The following is an 18,916-nucleotide window of genomic DNA, read 5'->3' as shown; positions in this document are numbered from 1 at the left end:
AACTCGGAGTCAGAGAAAATGCATTCCTGCTCACGTTAGCACTGAAGGATCATCAGAACTGGGGAGCAAAAAACGAGATTAGGTTGAAGAGAACCAACACAATCGGTCCCCAGTCCCACTTGTTTTTGCTGACATGAGAAAGAGAGACTCAAGTAGAGGACTGAAGCTACTGACTGGTATTGCATTTACATTAAAATTGCCATCACTTGAGAAGATTTAAAATTCTTTCCTTTGATATTACCAATGTAGGCTCCAGCAGAAGCGACTCTTTCTCCACAAGCAATCTCAACTGCAGGCATATTTTAATCAGATGCAGATAGCAGAGAGCTCCTACCCACAGCCAAGTCAGCAGCTGCCCCTTCCCCGCCAGGAGACTGCACCGCCTTCTCAGCAGGCCCCACCATTCAGCCTGACCCAGCCCCTGAGCCCAGTCCTGGAGCCTTCCTCTGAGCAGATGCAATACAGCCCTTTCCTCAGCCAGTACCAGGAGATGCAGCTTCAGCCCCTGCCCTCCACTTCCGGCCCCCGAGCTGCTCCTCCTCTGCCCACGCAGCTACAGCAGCAGCAGCCGCCACCGCCACCACCACCTCCACCACCACGACAGCCAGGAGCTGCCGCAGCCCCCTTACAGTTCTCCTACCAGACTTGTGAGCTGCCGCGCGCTGCTTCCCCTGCGTCAGACTATCCCGCTCCCTGTCAGCATCCTGTGGATGTAGCCCAGCAGAGTGACCTGACGGGGCCAGACTGTCCCAGAAACCCAGGACTGCAAGAGGCCCCCTCCAGCTATGACCCACTAGCCCTCTCCGAGCTGCCTGGACTCTTTGATTGTGAAATGCTAGACGCTGTGGATCCACAACACAACGGGTATGTCCTGGTGAATTAGTCTCAGCACAGGAATTGGGTGGGTCAGGTGAAGGAAGAGTGTATGTTCCTATTGTTATTCCAGCCTTTTAAATTTAAAGCTTATTTTTTTGCCCTCTCCCTGATGGGGAGAAATCAAGTCACCCAACTGGAATCAGAGGGCCTGGCTGGGGTGGATGTTGCTTCCTCCTGGTCCTGCCCCGCCACAGAGTTTCCTGTGGCAAGCGCTGGAATATAGTTGTAGCTGAGGCTCCTGCCCTTAGGTCGAGTGGAGCAAGCTCTCGAGGGCGGCACTGACAAATGTGTTCCTAAGAAGACGTTCAGACCCAGGTCTTATGCAGGATTACATCCTTTTATTATCAAGGGCAACCTTGGTGGAAGCAGAAAAGGTGTGTGCTATTGCATATATATGGGGAAAAAAAGGCAATATATTTTTCACTGAAGCCGAGCAACCACATATGGCTACAAGGCAAATCAAGACGACATCAGGAAATCGGATGCACAGGAAATAAAGGAAGGCTGTGCTTTGTCATTGAATCCTAAGTTCTTAGCTGCTGATGCAAGTTGTCCCCCAAGGCCATCACAAAGCAGTGGGGCGTGAGCTCTGTTTCAGGGGCCACTAAATAACAGCTGGTACTGACCCCAGAGACCACCTTCATCTCCATTCGGGAGCAGGTGACATACCCCTTCAGAAGGTGCCCTGGGTTGCCGAGTGTCAGAATATACTCAGGACTCCAAAGGTGTCACACGTGGAACTGACAGGAGACCCGCCACGGTGGAGACAGGGGGCAAGAAACTCAAGAACACATCAAGAGCACCAGCCCTGGGCCAGGGAAGACAGGCTTTTCCTGCAGTCTCTCGTGGACACTGCTGGCTTGGGGGCAGTCGGTCTCCAGGGTACCTGTTGTCTCTTTTCCGATGTAATAACTACTTTGACCTTATACTATATGTTGCTAGTAGTTTATTGAGCTTTGTATATTTGGACAGTTTCATATAGGGCTTAGAGATTTTAAGGACATGAAAAATGAACTTTTACATCCCATGTGAAGTGGTAGTGCTGTGCCTTTCCCCCAGATCATGCTTTAATTCTTTCTTTTCTGTAGAAACCAACAGTTTCCATTTATGTCAATGCTAAATCCAAAGTCACTTCAGAGTTTGTTTTCCACCATGTGGGAATCAGCATTCTTAATTTCCTTAAAGTTTTGACTTGTAATGAAATGTTCAAGTATTACAGCAATACTCAAAGAACCACAGATGTGTTAACCATTTAAGCAGATCATCTGCCAGACACATTATATTACTAATAAAACTTAACCAACACTTACAATCCAGTCGTCAAAGTAAGTAAAAATTAGATGTTACAGCTAGCTAACTGTATCCCTAGAAATTATGGATAATTTGTCATTTGGACAGTTAACATCCAGGTGTTACAAATTCAGTGTTAATTCTAAAGATGACCATTTCTGCCCTTTAGAATGGCTTGTCCCATCAGCAGATGAATGTGTTAAGCACAAAGCATCTTCCTTAAAGCACAAGGAGAGGGACTAACTGATGCTGCATCTAGAAAACACCTTTAAGTTGCCTTTCCTCTTTGTAGTTAGTGTCCAGGCAGGTGAAGTGTGGAAAGTCTAGAGGGTTCCATTCTGGCCGTGTGAGCCCAGCTCCTACCAACTTCAGTAACTCGAGCAGTCTCTGTTGCTGGCCAGAGACTGACTGCCTGGTCGCCAGCTCACCATGGTGCCAGGACACTTCGCTGAGGCACTGTGCTCGGGGTTGGACTCGGTGTCAGTGGGAAAGGGCAGTGTGGGGACTGTCATTTTTGTGATTTAATAACACAGTGAAAATCCAGGAAGAATGAATGCAGCTCCTTCTGGGAGTTGTTTATTCCTGCTCGTGCTTAAGATTGATGATTTCGTGAAATAAAGAACATCATTTCATTTAAGAGATCATTTCATTAAGATCTCTAATCTGTTTTGAGTCTTTGCAAAATAGCCAGTTACAAAATGGGGCTTGATTTGTTTAGACTGAAGGAAGACGTTTTCCCAAAATATACTACAGAAGTGCTACAATATTTGTGATATTAAAATGCCTTCCAGATTGAAAATGGGGGCCGCTCATTTCAGAACTGCAGGAATGGTGTAGTTACAGATCGACATAAACTCCTGCCCCCCAAAAATGCCATGAGCTGCTTAGCCCAGGAGACCTGGGAGCTATGGCAGGACGGTTAGGCCAGCCGATGAGGGACTGCAGAGAGGCTACTGGAAGGTTAAGGAGCCAGAGAGAAATCGAGCTGTGCCCTGCGACAGCCAGGCCTATCAGGAGCCGTCAGACACGGCAGCGGTGTGGACACCAGCCTGATGCAGAGCATGACCCCTCCTACTGGGACCTGTGTTGTAAGCTCCTATTTGCTTATCTTGTTTATTTCAAGCAGAAATCAATAAATTCCATAACCCTCTGTATTGACTGCAATGTAAGCTGCTGAAGAGAATGGTTCTGTTGGTCAGTCAGGTGTTTGCTCAGCCCCGTCTGGTCACCTGTGCTGCTCTGTCCCTAACTAGTGACCCGTGGAAGCTTCTAGGCAGTTTTCTCTTCATCAACACTAATGTAACACTAAGAAGGCTTAGAATCGCTCTTTTTCTTTGGGGCTTCTCTGAAGTACTGACTTGCTTTCCAGTCTGTTTCACATTAGCAGTGTGTACACTACTGTATCATCATCATCAGCTTCATCACCCTGTAAACCAGGCTCCTCTGAAGAGACTTTGGTGAGATAAACATGAGGTAAAAATTTCATTCGGCAAAAAGTGCAATATGTGTGGTACTTTATTTTTTATGTTCTTTTTTTTTAATCCGGGGTATTAGTCTCTGCTTTGGGAGAAATGCACTAGCTCTGCAATTTCCAGCTGGGCAAGTGTGTCTCTAGTATCTCCATGCAACTGATACACTGGTCCCTGTAAGGCAAACAGCATGTTAGCCCAACGGGAAGAGAGGGCCCACTTTCACATTCCCAGTGACACCGACCGTCCCCAGCTGCCCCCTTGCCACCTCTGCCTGTACTGCCCTCTGCCACCATGGGAATAGAAGGAGGCCGACAGTTCTCTACACCAACCCCCTGGAGAATCCCTGGGTGGGAGAGCGTCAGGGCCCAGCAGGGGAGTGGGGATGGGGCTCAGGGACTGTTCGTGCCCATCTGAGCAAACCCCTTCTCTCCTCTATCCACTTTTGCCTCCTAGGAAAGAAAAAGTCAGTGGCCCTTTCCTCCTCAAATATCAAGAACTCCCCGTGTTGAAACCATGTGCTGGAGTCAGGCTGGGACGTACAGGAGCCCAGGACTGAAGCCAGCCCTTGTCTCTTGTGCCCCTTCCCAACTCTGGCGTTGGAGTAATGGCGGGGGTTCTGTGTTTTGATGGGGAGCAAGGGGGGACCCCCGTAGGAGTATCAGCCTCTCCCCTGCCCCCTACCCTTTCCCATGGACCGAAGGCTCCAGCAGAAGGGACTCATCGTAAAACTGACCGACTCCCCCACCTCCGCCCACACACCGAGTGTCATCATCAGTCCTAAAGGCAGGGAAACGCTCGCAGAATTCTGCCTACGGGTTAGATGGGGGGGGGATATTCCCAGCTCCAGTGATCAGGTGATCAGCCAGAAACTAAGGCAAGGTGACAAGCAGCAGCCTGGAGTCACAGTTGGTCAGGGTCCCAGGCGTGTAGGCACCAAACAGCCTCTGGAGACATGCAGGCGGTTGAGGATGCAAGGATAGGGTGAGTGAGCGGCGCTCCTTTTTGGGGTCCGCCAGCCTCTAGTCAACCCCAGGTTCATAAATATGTTTGTATTACATTTTAAAACCTGTAGCAACAGTCACACTTAAGCTCCCTATTGGTTTAAAGAAAATTCACACTCCAGATAACTTTTTCCCATTTGACCTCCTATAGAGACAATATGCAGTGTGTCATTTCACAGAATCGGTCCCTGTGAACCATGGCTGACCCCCGTGCTGGGGCTGACCTGCTACACTTGAACTCCTAAACTGGCTTGCCCCTGCTGCCTCTGGGAAGCCACCAAGCCACTCGGTCTCTCTGTGCCTAAACATCAACGGTGAAAATTGGAGAACAGGGAGGCTTGTAAGTTGGAATCATTGTACAGGCAGGGATCTTTGAGCATTTTGTTGCTTCTGGAATTTATTTATTTATTTTTTTTGAGACAGAGTCTTGCTCTGTCGCCCAGGCTAGAGTGCAGTAGTGTGATTTCAGCTCACTGCAACCTCCACCTCGTGGGTTCAAGCAATTCTCCTGCCTCAGCCTCCCTAGTAGCTGGGACTACAGGTGTGTGCCACCGCATCCAGCTAGTTTGTGTATTTTTAGTAGAGATGGGGTTTCACTATGTCCAGGCTGGTCTGGAACTCCTGACCTCAGGTGATCCACCCACCTTGACCTCCCGAAGTGATGGGATTACAAGCGTGAGTCACCGCACCCGACCTGGAATTTTTTATGGAACTTATCTTCAGAGCGATGTACAAAAGACGAGCAGTATCGGCCGGGTGCAGTAGTAGATGAAGTCGATTAGTAGTAGTAGGTGAAACTCTGTCTCTACTAAAATACAAAAAAATTTGCCGGGGGCGGTGGCGGGCGCCTGTAGACCCAGCTACGCGGGAGGCTGAGGCAGGAGAATGGGGTGAACCTGGGAGGTGGAGCTTGCAGTGAGCCGAGATCGCGCCACTGCACTCCAGCCTGGGTGACAGAGCGAGACTCCACCTCAAAAAAAAAAAGACAAGAGCAGTATCATCTGCCTTTGTTTCTAAACTGGACAAAGAGCTTTTCTTAAAGTTTCTGTTCTCCCTTCTGACAGGTTCCACAGCATGGTCTGAAGCACCAGTAATGTCAGAGTCCTTGTCTGGCCCTTGGTGGCGAGTGAACGAAGGCAGTGGAGCCTCTCACCTCCCAGTAGCCTCTCACATTCCTATTTTACCATTTTTGTCCTAATTAAGGTAGCCTGGCTGATTCTAGAAGACTAGCAGCCATTCTAGGTGCACCCCCACCTTACGTCCACATCTTCTCCAGGCAGGTTTCAACCTATCAGCAGACTCGGGCACACACTGGGGCACTGATAGAGAACCAGGCAGCACTGCCCACAGACCCACCCAGGGAGAGCTTTGATGGGTTCTGCCCAGATACTGCGCTTGCCCGCCCACAAGGGAGCAATAGCTTATATTTGTACATTAGTTTTTTTTTTTTTTTTTTTTGAGACAGAGTCTCGCTCTGTTGCCCAGGCTAGAGCACAGTGGCCGGATCTCAGCTCACTGCAAGCTCCGCCTCCCGGGTTTACGCCATTCTCCTGCCTCAGCCTCCCGAGTAGCTGGGACTACAGGCGCCCGCCACCTCGCCCGGCTAGTTTTTTGTATTTTTTAAGTAGAGACGGGGTTTCACTGTGTTAGCCAGGATGGTCTTGATCTCCTGACCTCGTGATCCACCCGTCTCGGCCTCCCAAAGTGCTGGGATTACAGGCTTGAGCCACCGTGCCCGGCCTGTACATTAGTTTTACCAAGCACTTTCACAAGTACTCTCTTCTCATCCTCACAACAATTCTATGAAATTAGTTGGGGAGATACTGTCCTTATTTTTTTCACAGCTGAAGAAACCAAAGCTCTGGAAGTTTGTGACTTCTCTGAGATCACAGCTGGTGACAGGAGGAGCTGGGACAAGTGCTTGGGCTGACTGGCTTCTGGTTTTGGTTCTCTGGCTTCTTGCTCTGGAAGAAGCCCTCTCGTTCCCCTCTCTTTCTTCAGTAGCATCTGACTCTTTTCTTAAGCAAACAGCTGTATAAACAAAGCCCCCATTTTGGTCAAGCACAGGGTGAATGTGACATTGTTCCCACAACCTTATTCTCCACTCGACAGCCGCCTGGCTTTGGGGGAGAGGCCGCTTTCAGGTGACAGGGCAGCTGTCCAGGTGGCCGTGCACTGAACCAGGCTGAGGGAGACAAAGACCCCGCAGACCCACCTGCCTTTCAGCATCCAGTTAACTGCAGAAGTTTAGGCTCACCTCAAAGACGCTTAGTTTTTCCAAGTTACAATACAGCAGTTTCCTACAGGACACCCCCCTACTCATTTGCCAAGGGACCGCACTACATGGCATCAGGCCACCATTGCAGGCCAGCAGATTCCACCCCAGGAACCGTCATGAACTCAGCCTTTGTCTCGAGGGGCGTGACATTTCCTTACAGTCAAGCCCCATCAAATAGAAGTGCTTATTACTTTTAGGATTAAAAAAGTAATAACAGACTTTGACTTAATACTCTGTCTTTTCAGAGGCAAAGTGGGTGGGTAGAGGGGAGCTTTAAAAATAGAAGTACAAAACAACATCCTGGAAACATATGACCCCAGATGGAATAATGTCGCATTCCCCAGTGCAGATAACGGGCTGCTGCTGGCTCTGTGGTGTCTGTCTGCTGAAGATTTGCTCAGTCAAGGAAATTCAAGTGGTGAGACCCTTCCACCATGGGTGGTAAGAGAAACCTGCCTTCACCAAAATCTCTGAAGGGGAAAGAAGCAGAGAGAAAGGTTTGCTTCACTTCGGGGACTGCAGTTTGAGAAATAAAAGGGATACAGAGATATTTGCACTTTGTAGAAAGGGCAAGATTATTTGCTTATATCTGAAGGGAGGTGGGTGGTTTTGCTGGATGTTTGGTCTGAAAGAGTTACTTTTGATAAAGTTAATCTAACTGTAGTTATTTTTTTCTGTGTGCTTTTTTTTTAATTACTAAGAAAAATCGGTGAGTTCAATAGCTTTGGTATTATGAGTGCAAATCATAATAGCTCCAATTTAAAAAAAAATCAAAAGTATAACTTGTCACTCAATGTTAGAAAATCGCCTAAAATGCAGTGTAATAAATAATCTTTGTACCAAATGGTAATTTAAATGGGGTAATTTTCTGCCAGGAAAATGTACTGTTTTTATGTTTCCAACCCTCTTGAATTAAAATAAAAACAACTTGTTTTCTAAGAGCCCGGGTGGTGTGAATGTCAGGTTAATGCGATAGGGCTTTTGCCTCATCGGGCCTTGGGTGGAATTTTTAGAGTAGGGAAGGTGGCTGTGTTCTCTGAGTTCTGGTGCTCACTTCAGGCTGCAGAAAAGGACAGTGGATAATATGTTCTCATTGACGTCAGCAGGGTAAATAATACCTTGCTCTGAATCGCCTGAGTACACGTTAGCCGCTGCAGATCGCTGACGGAAGCACTGCTAACCGCAGCCTGCACAAGGACAGGGCCCCGCTGGGCACTGCTTAATTACTGCTCCTCGATTCTCAGAGTTCCAGGGCAAAGCCCCTTGGCCCAGGTAGTCTGGGCAAGGGCCTCGTCCCGCAGTAGGAGAAGGGAAGGCAGATGCAGGGGGCTCTCCGAGGACAGGCAGCTGCAGGGCAGGGGCTGGAAATGGGAGGGGAGGTGCTGCGAGCTGCCAGGCAAAAGACATTGCTATTTAGTCATGATGTCACATCTTCTCTGGGGGTCTGCCAAAGGCCTCGACACTGCACGCGCGCTCACACAGTGCACTCCCTCACAGGGGCGGGCACCCTTTGGAGGCCCAGCTCCGCGCCCTCAGGGTGCTGGAGACACCACGTGCCAAGCTGCTCTCCTGCGTCCTAGACCTGTTTCAGTGCCAGGCCCTGAGTGAAAGGCCGCTGTTATATCCAGCTTGCTGGCAGCAGGATCTCGACGGAAATTTGGTTTCACTCAAACCATTCCAATTGAGCCCATGCTATAGAACCGAGACAGTTCCCTCCCTGCGGGGTGAGCTGCTGGCCTCTGGGTAGCATTCGGAAGGTGCAGTCGGCAGGGCCCACAATGGCAGAGGCTGGAAGGAGCGGAGCCCCCTCCACCAACGTCCACTGCTGCCCGACTGCTGACAATAGCTCAGTTCTGCCTTACACTGGCGGTTACCCCTTGGCTACCCAAAATTTCAGTATTGCTGAGTTTCATTTCTTTTTTAAGGAAAGCACTAAATTTCAGTAACAATGTTTTCCCTTTCCCACCAGATTTCTCCATCATTCTTATTCTGTGTTGCCAAAAACAACTCCAGTGCCCCAGGACGCAGGCAAAATAACAGACGAGTGGCCAGCCAGGCCCCAACCCTGCACTCCCCAGGACACCCTTCGGTTCTGCGGCCTTTGTGAGTCGAAGGCTCCAGCAGGGTGGGGAAGGAGAGCGGCAGGGAGGCCTGCACCCCAAACCCAGGGTCTCTGCCCGGTGGATGGAACCGGCCAGCAGTGCTTGCATTTCCCAAGTCCTTCATCATGACGCAGGAGAGGTGGGAACAGGACCCAAGGTTCTGTTCCTGGCAAGCAGCTGCTTTCTCCCCCACTAGATCTTAAATTGAGGGCTCACAGATCCCCTTGACATGCAAGCTATGGACTCTTCCCAAAGAGCATGTACACAGACCCAGAACTTCAGACAGAATTTCAGGACAGGAGTTGGTTCCTGGGCCCCCTGAAGCCCCTTCCCGACCAGGGACCAAAGTTAGGAACCCTTGGCCCAGCCCCTGCTCTCTCAGAGTTAAAGTTCTTGGCCAGGCGCTGTGGCTCAGGCCTGTAATTCCAACACTTTGGGAGGCAGAGGCAGGTGGATCACCAGAGGTCAAGAGTTCAAGACCAGCCTGGCTAACATGGTGAAACCCCGTCTCCACTAGAAATATAAAAATTAGCCAGGCGTGGTGGTGGGCGCCTGTAATCCCAGCTACTCTGTAGACTGAGGCAGGAGAATCGCTTGAACCTGGGAGGCGGAGGTTGCAGTGAGCCGAGATCGCACCACTGCACTCCAGCCTGAGCGAGAGGGCAAGACTTCGTCTCAAAAAACAAAGATCACAGGGACCCTCCCTACTGAGGGGTTCTAATCCCTCCCTGGGTGGATCCAGGTGACAGGGAGCCTCCTGCTCGCTAGCAGCCCACAGGCACCATGGGAGGAAGTTCTGGGCTTGTGTACTAAATCCTGGGTGCTACGTGGCTACAAAGGAAATGTCACCTGCACAGAACACGGCTGCTCTGCCCTGGGGGCTGAGGGCTCTGCCCTTCTCATTTCAGCCCCGCCAGTGATTTCAAAAGCTGAGCAGCCCTTGAGCGATGGATTATCGCCAGGAATCATCCTGGACAATGTCCCTTAGGAGGCAGATGTGGGTCCTGACTGAAGCGAAGGGAAGGGGCTGGGCCCTCCCTCAGACACAGGTGCCACTGGCACACCTGTCTCCCCCTAGGTATGAAGCTGTGCCCACAAATCACTCAGGCCAAACCAAGGGCAGGCAGGGCAGAGAGCTTGCCAGGCGCCTCTGCCGCTGTTCTTTCCAGCAAGCCTTCCTGCTGCTGCCTCCCTTTGTCCGCGTTTCTGGGGGGATTTCCTAGGGTGGACTGACTCAGAGCTGCTCTGAAATTGGCAGAGAGCGATTCCAAGCCCAGGGAAAGCATGAGCCGGGCTGAGCCTCCGAAGAGCCAGCACGGTGTCTGCGAGGGAGGAGACAGGAGGGAGCAGCAGCAAGGGAAGCGGACTTCCCCGGGAGCCGAGCCCCCAAAAGCTGGATGAGCAGAAAGTTCAGAAAATGTGGGCCCAGAGGAAAATGAGGCATTAGGGATTGCGCTTCTGAAAGGGAGAACTGAGTCACTCTCTCCTCAGGTCGGCTGGCACAGCTCTGGCTCCAGCTCCTCACCCCCCAAAAGTGAGATGCCCAAAGTGGGGCTGACTGACAACTTGGACCCTGAGGAGTCTGTTCACTGTCACCCCAGGGCCACCCACATAGTTGGGGGTGGGACACAGTGGAATGGAGGAAAAGCCCACCAAGGCCTTTCCTCCAAGTGAGCCACACACAGCGCCCAGAGTGCACAGCCTTGCCTGTCTCTTCCGTCTGGGATCCGCCAGAACTGCCTTCCAGTCACTACAGAGCCCGAATGCTTAGCAGCTCCCCTGTGCCAGCAAAGTGAGGGCCAAAGGGCAGGCAGGCAGTAGGAGGGAACTAGGGATGAGAGGGCCAGGCAAGGAGGGCTGGGCACGGAGCAAGCCTGGGAGAGCGGGGCCCAGCTCCCACCCAGCCCGGGAGCCGCCACCTGGCCACCCTCCAGACAGGGACAGTCCGGAAGGCAGCAAAGAACCTCTGACAGAGGCCTCAGCCCCTGGCGCCCTCTCAGCCCTGCCACTAACCCAGGCAAATCATTGTAAAGGGTGGTGTCTCCAGTGGTAACTTGGAGCACAGGCTGGCTGGCTTCACCCCTAGGTTTACTGCGAGGGGCAAATGCAGCCTGGCATGGCACTCCCCTGGAGGGCTGTCACAGAGTTCCACTCTGCTTGTCTTTTAACTCTTGCCTGCCCCAACACTAGGTACAGAAAATGGCTGTTTCTTGCCTGTGAGCTCTGTCTTCACTGGCTTAAGTGTGGTTGCGCTGTTCTGAGCATCTGCTCCAGGCTGAGAACTGGGAACTCTGCCCCAGGATTTCTGAATTTTGGGAAATGAGTTCTAGGCAGCATCAGCTATGGGTACCACAAACATAAGAACATCCCTGAGAATCTCTGTCACAGGTAGGAGGACTTTTTTATCTCCAATTTTCAGGTCAACCTCCAGTGTGGAGACTTGGAAGGCCTGGGGGTCTTTTTGTGCAGATGGCTGTCCCCAGGCCCCACAGTGGAGAGGGCGCTGACCGGAGGTCAGCCTAAAGACCTGCTCCCGTGGGCCCTGTCACCGGCCTGTGTCTGACTTCCCCATGGACTTCAAGGTCCAATTCCCTTAGCTGGAGGCCACTGGGGATGGGATCCAGCATCCCTGGGCTTTGGTCTTTGTCATCAGTCCTCAGTTTGACTGGACTCACACCTCCTGTAGTCTTTCTGGGTTCAGGAGAACCAATCTGCTGGCCAAGAGGTTGGCCCTTAAGGAGCTCCTCCCCTTCAGGCACCCCCAGCGGAGCTCCTCAGAGCTGCCCTTGAGATCCCCAGGGCAGCGTGAAGGCCCTGCCAGCCTAACTCTCTGGGAGGGACAGGGACACGCAGCCCTCCCCTAATGCTAGAGGCTGGCTCTAGGACAAGCAAGGTTCGTGAGCTGCGGAATGGCTCCGGCCTCAGGCCCAGAACAGCCTGGTTCACCAGCAGGAGCTAATTCGATCCAGAGAAGAGACACAGGTCAAAAGGCACAAGTCAGAGACCCTCAGGGCCCAAGGGACTCTCTGAGTTTGGGGAAAATAAGGAAGGCAGGAAAAACCAGAAACAAGTAGAAGGCGCATGGAAGGCAGAAGATGGTGTTAGCTGAGACGCGGTACAGGGGCTGGTCTCAGGTCAGTGTGTGTACAGGACAGACTGTCTGCAGAGAAAAGGAAGAGGAGGAGGGTGGACGCAGTCAGGCAATGTCTGTAGCCATCATTTATGGATGCTTCCCTTGATTTTAGTCTCCAAACCTGGGCTCGGCACGGAGACTGAATGTCCCTCACAGCTGCTCCTTCCTGCAATAACAAGACTGACATCACTGTTGTCAGGGAAATGGTGTTTTGATTAAAATCATGTGACAGCTACTTCGTGATTCAATAAACAAATCCCCTGTTAACCCTCGCCTGACAAGGCCTGCCAGCAGCTTCATCAGGGAGCACCCTGCGTCCTGTCCGGGAGCGAGCCGCCGTGCAGACCCGGGGCAGCACGGTGTGGGTGGGAGGTGACCCACGCTGCTCCCTGGCAGATCCTGCCTGGGGGACACACGTGACATCCAACACACAGGCACCGCCACAGACTTCAAGGGTGCCAAGGAGGTGCCCTTCACCAAGGGAGACTGGCTCTCGCCCCTTCCATTTTCTCTTCAAGTGATGGGCCCAGCCCCTGGAATGTCCAATGGCTCCCTGAGGGCCCTGAGGGTGGCTGAGAACTGATGGTTCCCGGGGCTCTCAAGAGCAAGGCGCTCACTCTCACCCCGTTCGGACAGACTGGCAAGTCCACTACGCACCCTAGACAGTGAGGGGTTAAGAACAATTTCTGGTTGCAATTGGATGACTTCCTGGATCACTCACTTGGCTGCTGGCCCCTGACACACAGGGTTCTGCCTGGCAACAGCCAATTCCCTTTCCATCTCCCCCTCGGGTCATTTTCCCTAAGTGAAACAAATGCATGGAAGGCTCCCTGAGTCATGGGGCGGGGGATTTTTCTGAGTTAACTGAACTGAAGCCTCAGAGGCCTAGCACCACTGGGCCTCCTTTCCTGGAAAAACAGATTCTCAAATAGACACGACAGGGGTTGGGGGAGATTCATGAGGGACCGAAAAATAATGACAGCACTTAACCACCTAGGGTGGGTGAGGATGACATGAGATTTGAAGTGCCTGACAAGGGGCTGCAGTGACCAAGGCTCGAGTAACGACAGTTAATTCTCAGTAACTCCTCAGCTAGCGGAGGCACAGCTTGGGCTGTCAGAGCTGAGCAGGTCAGCTATGGGAGGGCCACCTCAATGACCCACGCTCAGATCGGGTCTTACCACGCATTTATGGCATGAGCAGTTGGCTCTGAATTTGTAGGAAGATGTAATCCCTTTCTTCCCAAAGAAGTCTGTGGTTTAGGCCTAAAAAATGTGTAACTGTCACCCCCCACTCCTTCAGCCAAGTTCTCCTTCCTGCAGCCCAGTTCTGTGAAGAGGACACGGACTCCAAGGACTGGCCACTCGGGAATCCATCCGGACAGTCGTCGCCCAGCCCTTCCACTGGGTGGCCACTGCAGGAACGACCGGTGCTGCCCACGGACAAGTGTGCAGCCACTCAGGAAGGCAAGAACATTCTAAGATGAGCGAAGGCGATTCTGGACCTCAACAACAGGAGAAAACGTTTTCGTGGTTTCGGTTCACATAAAATGAAAAGCCATGTGACTTAAAAGGCAGCCTTTTTGATGTTACTTCATAGAATTTCCACCAAGCGAACCCACTAGAGTGGGTGTGAGAATGTCAGACTTTTCCCCATGAACTAAACGCAGTCTGGCATCAGCACGAGGCAGCCAAGCCCTGCTGCTCTCCTTTTCTGAATATATCTGTAAGTCACAAATCGCCCTCCTAATGAATGGCCCTGGGGCAGTGGCTGGCACCGACTGCTGAACTACGGCTTTTCACACCATTTCCACACAGAGTGGTGTCCACTGGGGCTTGTAGAACATGAGCTGTTACAGAGAAACTTGCAACTATTTTTATCTTGAATGGAAATAACTGAGAGGAATTGTGGCAAGTCACTTCTGTATTATGTGAGGAAAATGGGAACAGCCCCTTTTTACAAGCAATTCTTCACCAAACCCCACCAGTGTCCTCTGTATGGGCTTCGCTGTCGGACGGGGAGGTGATGGGAGATGGGCCTCAAGCTACAATAGTGACAGCTCTGGCCGGCGACCTGTCCCTCAGAAAGCACTCCCAGAATGAAGTAAGCCGGCAACAGGCTTTAAAAACCTACTCCTGGCCCTTAAAATTAGACTGTTCCCCTGAGGACAAAGTGAGAGGTGCTGCTTCTCGGCTTGCCCTGCGGCAGCTCCCTGCAGACCAGGCCACCCTGGCTGTCCGCAGCCCTGACGGCAGGACTTGGCCCCAGGCTGCTGGGACACTTACCTTCCCCGTGTCCTCTCCAGGCACTCTGGGTCTTGGGAAATGGTTCTTGTCAGCCCGAGGGACACTGGGTTCTCCACTGTCCTTCACAGGAAAATCTAGCTTCCTCAGCCTTTGTGCCACCACTAGAGACACAGACAGTGGAGCTGTAACTGTCCCTGACCAAGGCACATCCCTCCCAAGCCCACCTGCGCTTCCCAGCCAGGATGCCCTCAGTTGTGCCAGCAGAGCTGGGAAGTCACAGCAGCAGCCGACAAGTATATGGAGCACTGGGCAGAGAAGGCTGGGGCAGTCCAGGTCGTGCTGAGGTGACTTTCCCTCGGGGCCCTGGAAAGCGCCACCTCATCAGGCCTTTTGGTGTCCACCTGGCTGTTCCCTACATCTTGGTCACTGATGGCCTCCAGAGCCCCAACCACAGGAAAGACCTGGCTCCTTTCAGAACTCCTATCAGTTTAAGAGAACAACTCTGGAGACAGAAATGACTTGGCTTTTCGACGCAATGAGGAATTACTCTATTCGTCCTCCAGATTTCCATCCCAACTGAACGTTATGTAATTTCCTGGAAACAGCAGGCTCGTGGAGGCAAACAGGGGACAGTGAGACTATTCTAGGTACAGAGGACTGGAGGGAGACGTGCGAGGGAAGAGGAAAGAGGGGAGTAAGGAACTGGATGGAAACAGGAATACTGGAGAATCAAAGGGAAACAATTACATCACATCAGACTGCAGTCACCTCAGCTGGTAAACCAGGAGAACACTGGGCAACAGGGCCTCTCCCTCTAGTTTCATATCCAAGCAGTGGAGAAAAATCAGAAGCTTTACGATAAGAGTGTCACCATTTTTAAGTCAGAGGAATTTAAGTAAAAGGCAAGAGGACAGGACAAGCACCTGACCTGTTTGGCCACCCTGCCCTGCCGTCGCCACAGGGACAGAGCCAATGTGACGTCTAAGGGCAAGCCCCAGCCTTTCGGTTTAGTGACAACACAACGGTTCACAAAGGAACAAAAGTGCACCAGGTTAACCGCCGGGTCAGGAAGGACAGGCTTGCTTCCCTAGAGGTCTACGCAAACAACCTGAATGCTTGGGCAAGCCAGCTCAAAGGTCAGGCTGCCATCTGTTGAGACAGGACAAGCTGTCTGGCGAAGACCCCTGGGGCTCTGCATCACAGTGGCCGAGCTGTGGTATTTCTGTGAGCTGAGGGCAGCCCATTATTTCAACAAGACCTCATTAGAAACCATGTATTCGCCTGTTTTCCTTCTTATGAAACAAGATGCATCCTCAGGTTCACATCTTCTTGGTAGCACAGAGAAAGAAACAAGACCTGGTCTCTTAAACCTGTGAGGAGTAAACCCCACACAAATTGTAGAGAAACACCAAGGTGAATTCCATTGCTGCTGAGACATTTGTATCGGCACAGGTAATATGTCTGTGTGTGTGTGTATGTGTGTGTGTGTGTGTGTCTGCTTCATTTTTCTAATCAAACAAACAACTGATGTAAGCTGCCAAGGATGAAAAACAACACGTTTCAAGCAACCAGACAAATCCACACAGAACTGTAGTCTAAGCCAGGGGACCAGAGAAGGGCCACATAAAGCTTGTTTCCTGAGAGCAGGAAAATCTTTGTGTCAATGGGAGAATAAGACACACTCTGGTTCTTTTGATGATTTGTTCCATGTACACAACACATCAGAGGATATTTTAGAAATTCATCCACTGAACACATTTTTATTGAGCACCTATTATGTGCACCAGATACTGTTCTAGGCACTGGCAATACAGAAGATAAAACAGACAAAAATACCAGCCTTACAGAGCTCCTAAAGCCTATATTCCAGTGAAATCAAGATAGGAGAAATTTTCCCTTAAGTTTAAGGTAGTTTAAAAAAAAAAATAGGAGAACTAATTCATGGTGAACATGGCCAAGTTATGAGCCAAAGCACAATTCCTCCAAAGAGTACCAAAGCAAATTCTCTTTTGCTTAATTCAGAAGGTAACAATGAAACCCCTGAGGGGTCACCACAAAAGACAGAGGCCCCGCTGAACCCCCCGACCCATGCTTGAGAAAGCCAGGGCCCACTCTCCCTCTCTCAGTTTTAGGGTGGAGAAGTCAATGCTTAGGGCTCCACAGGGGGAGACACAAGGGCATTTTAAAAGTCTGTCCCCAAAACAATGGTATTTCCAACTAGAGTAAAGCGATGGTTCCAATGCAAATCTGTTTCATGAAGGCAAATGTCTCTCAAGTATGAAATTCAATGAAGAAGAACTTGCAGGTAATAAAAAATAAACGCCTATGAAACCAAAATTAAAATGTTTATAGAATAATAGCATAAGATAATAAAATGAGAATACAGAAAAAGATTTTTGCTTAGGAAAATACTTAATTCTCAGCCCGAAGTCATAAAATAGAAACTTAATGTAAGGTAATTTGGTGGTTTAAAATGCAGACAGATAACCTCTGATTTACAATTTCTGTTCTGTTTTTCAAATGTAGGACAAATTTGAAAGTATTTAGTAAAACTTGGCTTTATGTAACAAATGCACAGTCTTAGAGGAGTCTTTGGGCCTTCACTAAACAGAACAGGACTTGCTGTATTTAAAAGAGGTTGTGAACAAAATCAACAATTCAAAAACCAAAAGGGTAACAAGCAAACCGCATAGCAAGATGCACTGAGAGAAAAATAAACTATGGGAAAACCCCCTTAACCAAAAGTCATGAGACAGGGTGAGTTTGATTATGTGAAAAATTGTTTTTTTGTTTTGTTTTGTTTTATTTTTGACACGGAGTCTCGCTCTATGGCCCAGGCTAGAGTGCAGGGGTGCGATCTTCCCTCACTGCAACCTCTGCCTCCCAGGTTCAAGCAATTCTCCTGTCTCAGCCTCCTGAGTAGCTGGGACTACAAGTGTGTGCCATCATGCCCAGCTAACTTTTTTGTATTTTTAGTAGAGACGGGGTTTCACCATGTTGGTCAGGCTGATCTCAAACTCTTGACCTCAAACGACCCCAAATGGGTGCTTTTTAAAAAGGGCTTTAAAACTGTTTAGTAGTTCAAATAGGCTTCCTTACTATTAATTTGCTTCTTAGTAAACTCTTCGGCTTAACTCATTATCTTAAATTTCAGAATTAATGAGGTTTTACTGTAAAAGTAGAAAAGCAAACACTTCAAATAAGACTCCAGCATCACCTATACTAAAACATTAGCAGTAAAACTGCAGTTTGAAAAGCTACCGCACAATGCAGCAAGGACCAGGTGTTAATACTGCTGGAAGCAGAGCCAGGTAAAGAGCAGGAAATCTGTACAGTATTATCCCTGTGGTTCTCAGACTCATTCAAAATACAGAACTGCAATCTTACAATGAAACAGACATACTGCTTATTACAAGGCACTACAGATAAAGCTTTTCAGAAAAGAGAGAGAAGTATTTTTAAATGTAGGCACAGTGGTGAACTGTTCAAATTCAGTTAGGTGTCAACATCACACATTAGCAGCAAGATGCAGCCACACTTCAGGTTTCTGAATGACATGACTACAGACATGAGCAAATAAAAAACAAAATACAGACATGAGCAAATAAAAACCAAAATAACCACTACATTAACCCTGAGCTTCCACATTCCCCTTTCATGTGAGACTGATGAGACTGATGCAGACCATCATAATTCAGGAAAATGTGGCTTTCACTATGGTCAAATCTCAACATGCCTCCCAAAGAGTTTATAAAATAAGTTATTCTAAACATGTACATTTAACTTTGGAATGATGGAGAGACACAGAGATATATGTAAACGTCAAGAGAATCACTCCACTCCACGCCTGGGTCCACATCCTTCCAGGCTTTGTCTGGAACATTATGTGGCTGGGGCCTGATTCCACAGTGAGGATGCAGGAGCCCAGGTGGTGATGGATAAAGCATTAGGAGACAATCAAGTATCAAGTGTCAGGAATTGGTCAGTAAGAATGGCTTAAATAATGACTTAACAAGGAAGACGAGTAAAAAACAATCCCATTTCATCTTTAGAAAGAATCAAGTCACTAAAATTTGATTTCTTCTAAGTTGTTGCCATTTGCTTGGATGAGATCTTGAAGGTTTTCCATTCTTTCTCCACCCAGTTAAGAACACATTGACTAGAAATCTGTGATAAGAATTTAGTAAAGGTCTTTTCCCTCCTGCTCCTCATTATGCCAATGCAAGAACTGGAAAATTCCAAACAAAATCAGGTTAGTGGTACAGAAAGTTCATGAATGATCTATGTGAATATTAAGCATAATAACAATGATCCAAACGTATCAAACTAACAACTTCTCACTGTGGTTACTGTCTTTACTTGGCCAGGCTAATCAGAAGTGAAACTTTAAAAATTGGTTAAATTCCAAACAAAAAACTGTTCTTACCAGTGAGAATCGTATTTCCTACCCAGTCCTACATGTAACTAAGAAAAATAGCCTGCTCACTTATGAGAAAACGGTGGGCCAAGAGGGTTCTA

At 49.5% G+C, this 18,916-nt stretch overlaps 2 protein-coding genes across 6 annotated transcripts in view; one reads left to right on the top strand and one right to left on the bottom strand.

Annotated features, from left to right (window-relative positions):
• The window catches only part of SIK2 (salt inducible kinase 2), a 137,995-nt gene extending 123,794 nt beyond the window's left edge, over positions 1-14,201 (top strand). The window contains exons 15-16 of one of the 3 annotated variants that reach the window (XM_010382332.2): positions 8,887-9,020; positions 13,475-14,201. In XM_010382332.2, coding sequence (XP_010380634.1) covers positions 8,887-9,020; positions 13,475-13,638 — 298 coding nt within the window. In that variant the 3' untranslated portion in view covers positions 13,639-14,201. Of the gene's footprint in view, positions 1-249; positions 2,806-8,886; positions 9,021-13,474 lie in introns of those variants that run through there. The other 2 variants (XM_030917231.1, XM_010382331.2) reach the window with 2 other exon arrangements.
• The window catches only part of PPP2R1B (protein phosphatase 2 scaffold subunit Abeta), a 41,211-nt gene continuing 24,102 nt past the window's right edge, over positions 1,808-18,916 (bottom strand). The window contains exons 15-16 of one of the 3 annotated variants that reach the window (XM_010382326.2): positions 14,438-14,559; positions 2,724-3,809 (exon numbers count right to left, since the gene is read on the bottom strand). In XM_010382326.2, coding sequence (XP_010380628.2) covers positions 3,717-3,809; positions 14,438-14,559 — 215 coding nt within the window. In that variant the 3' untranslated portion in view covers positions 2,724-3,716. Of the gene's footprint in view, positions 3,810-14,437; positions 14,560-15,825; positions 18,627-18,916 lie in introns of those variants that run through there. The other 2 variants (XM_010382328.2, XM_010382329.2) reach the window with 2 other exon arrangements.

This window comes from Rhinopithecus roxellana, chromosome 15, assembly GCF_007565055.1.
Source record: "Rhinopithecus roxellana isolate Shanxi Qingling chromosome 15, ASM756505v1, whole genome shotgun sequence".
NCBI lineage: Eukaryota > Metazoa > Chordata > Mammalia > Primates > Cercopithecidae > Rhinopithecus > Rhinopithecus roxellana.
The sequence above is the reverse complement of the archived record's forward strand: the minus strand, read 5'-3'. Positions and strand labels throughout refer to the sequence as shown.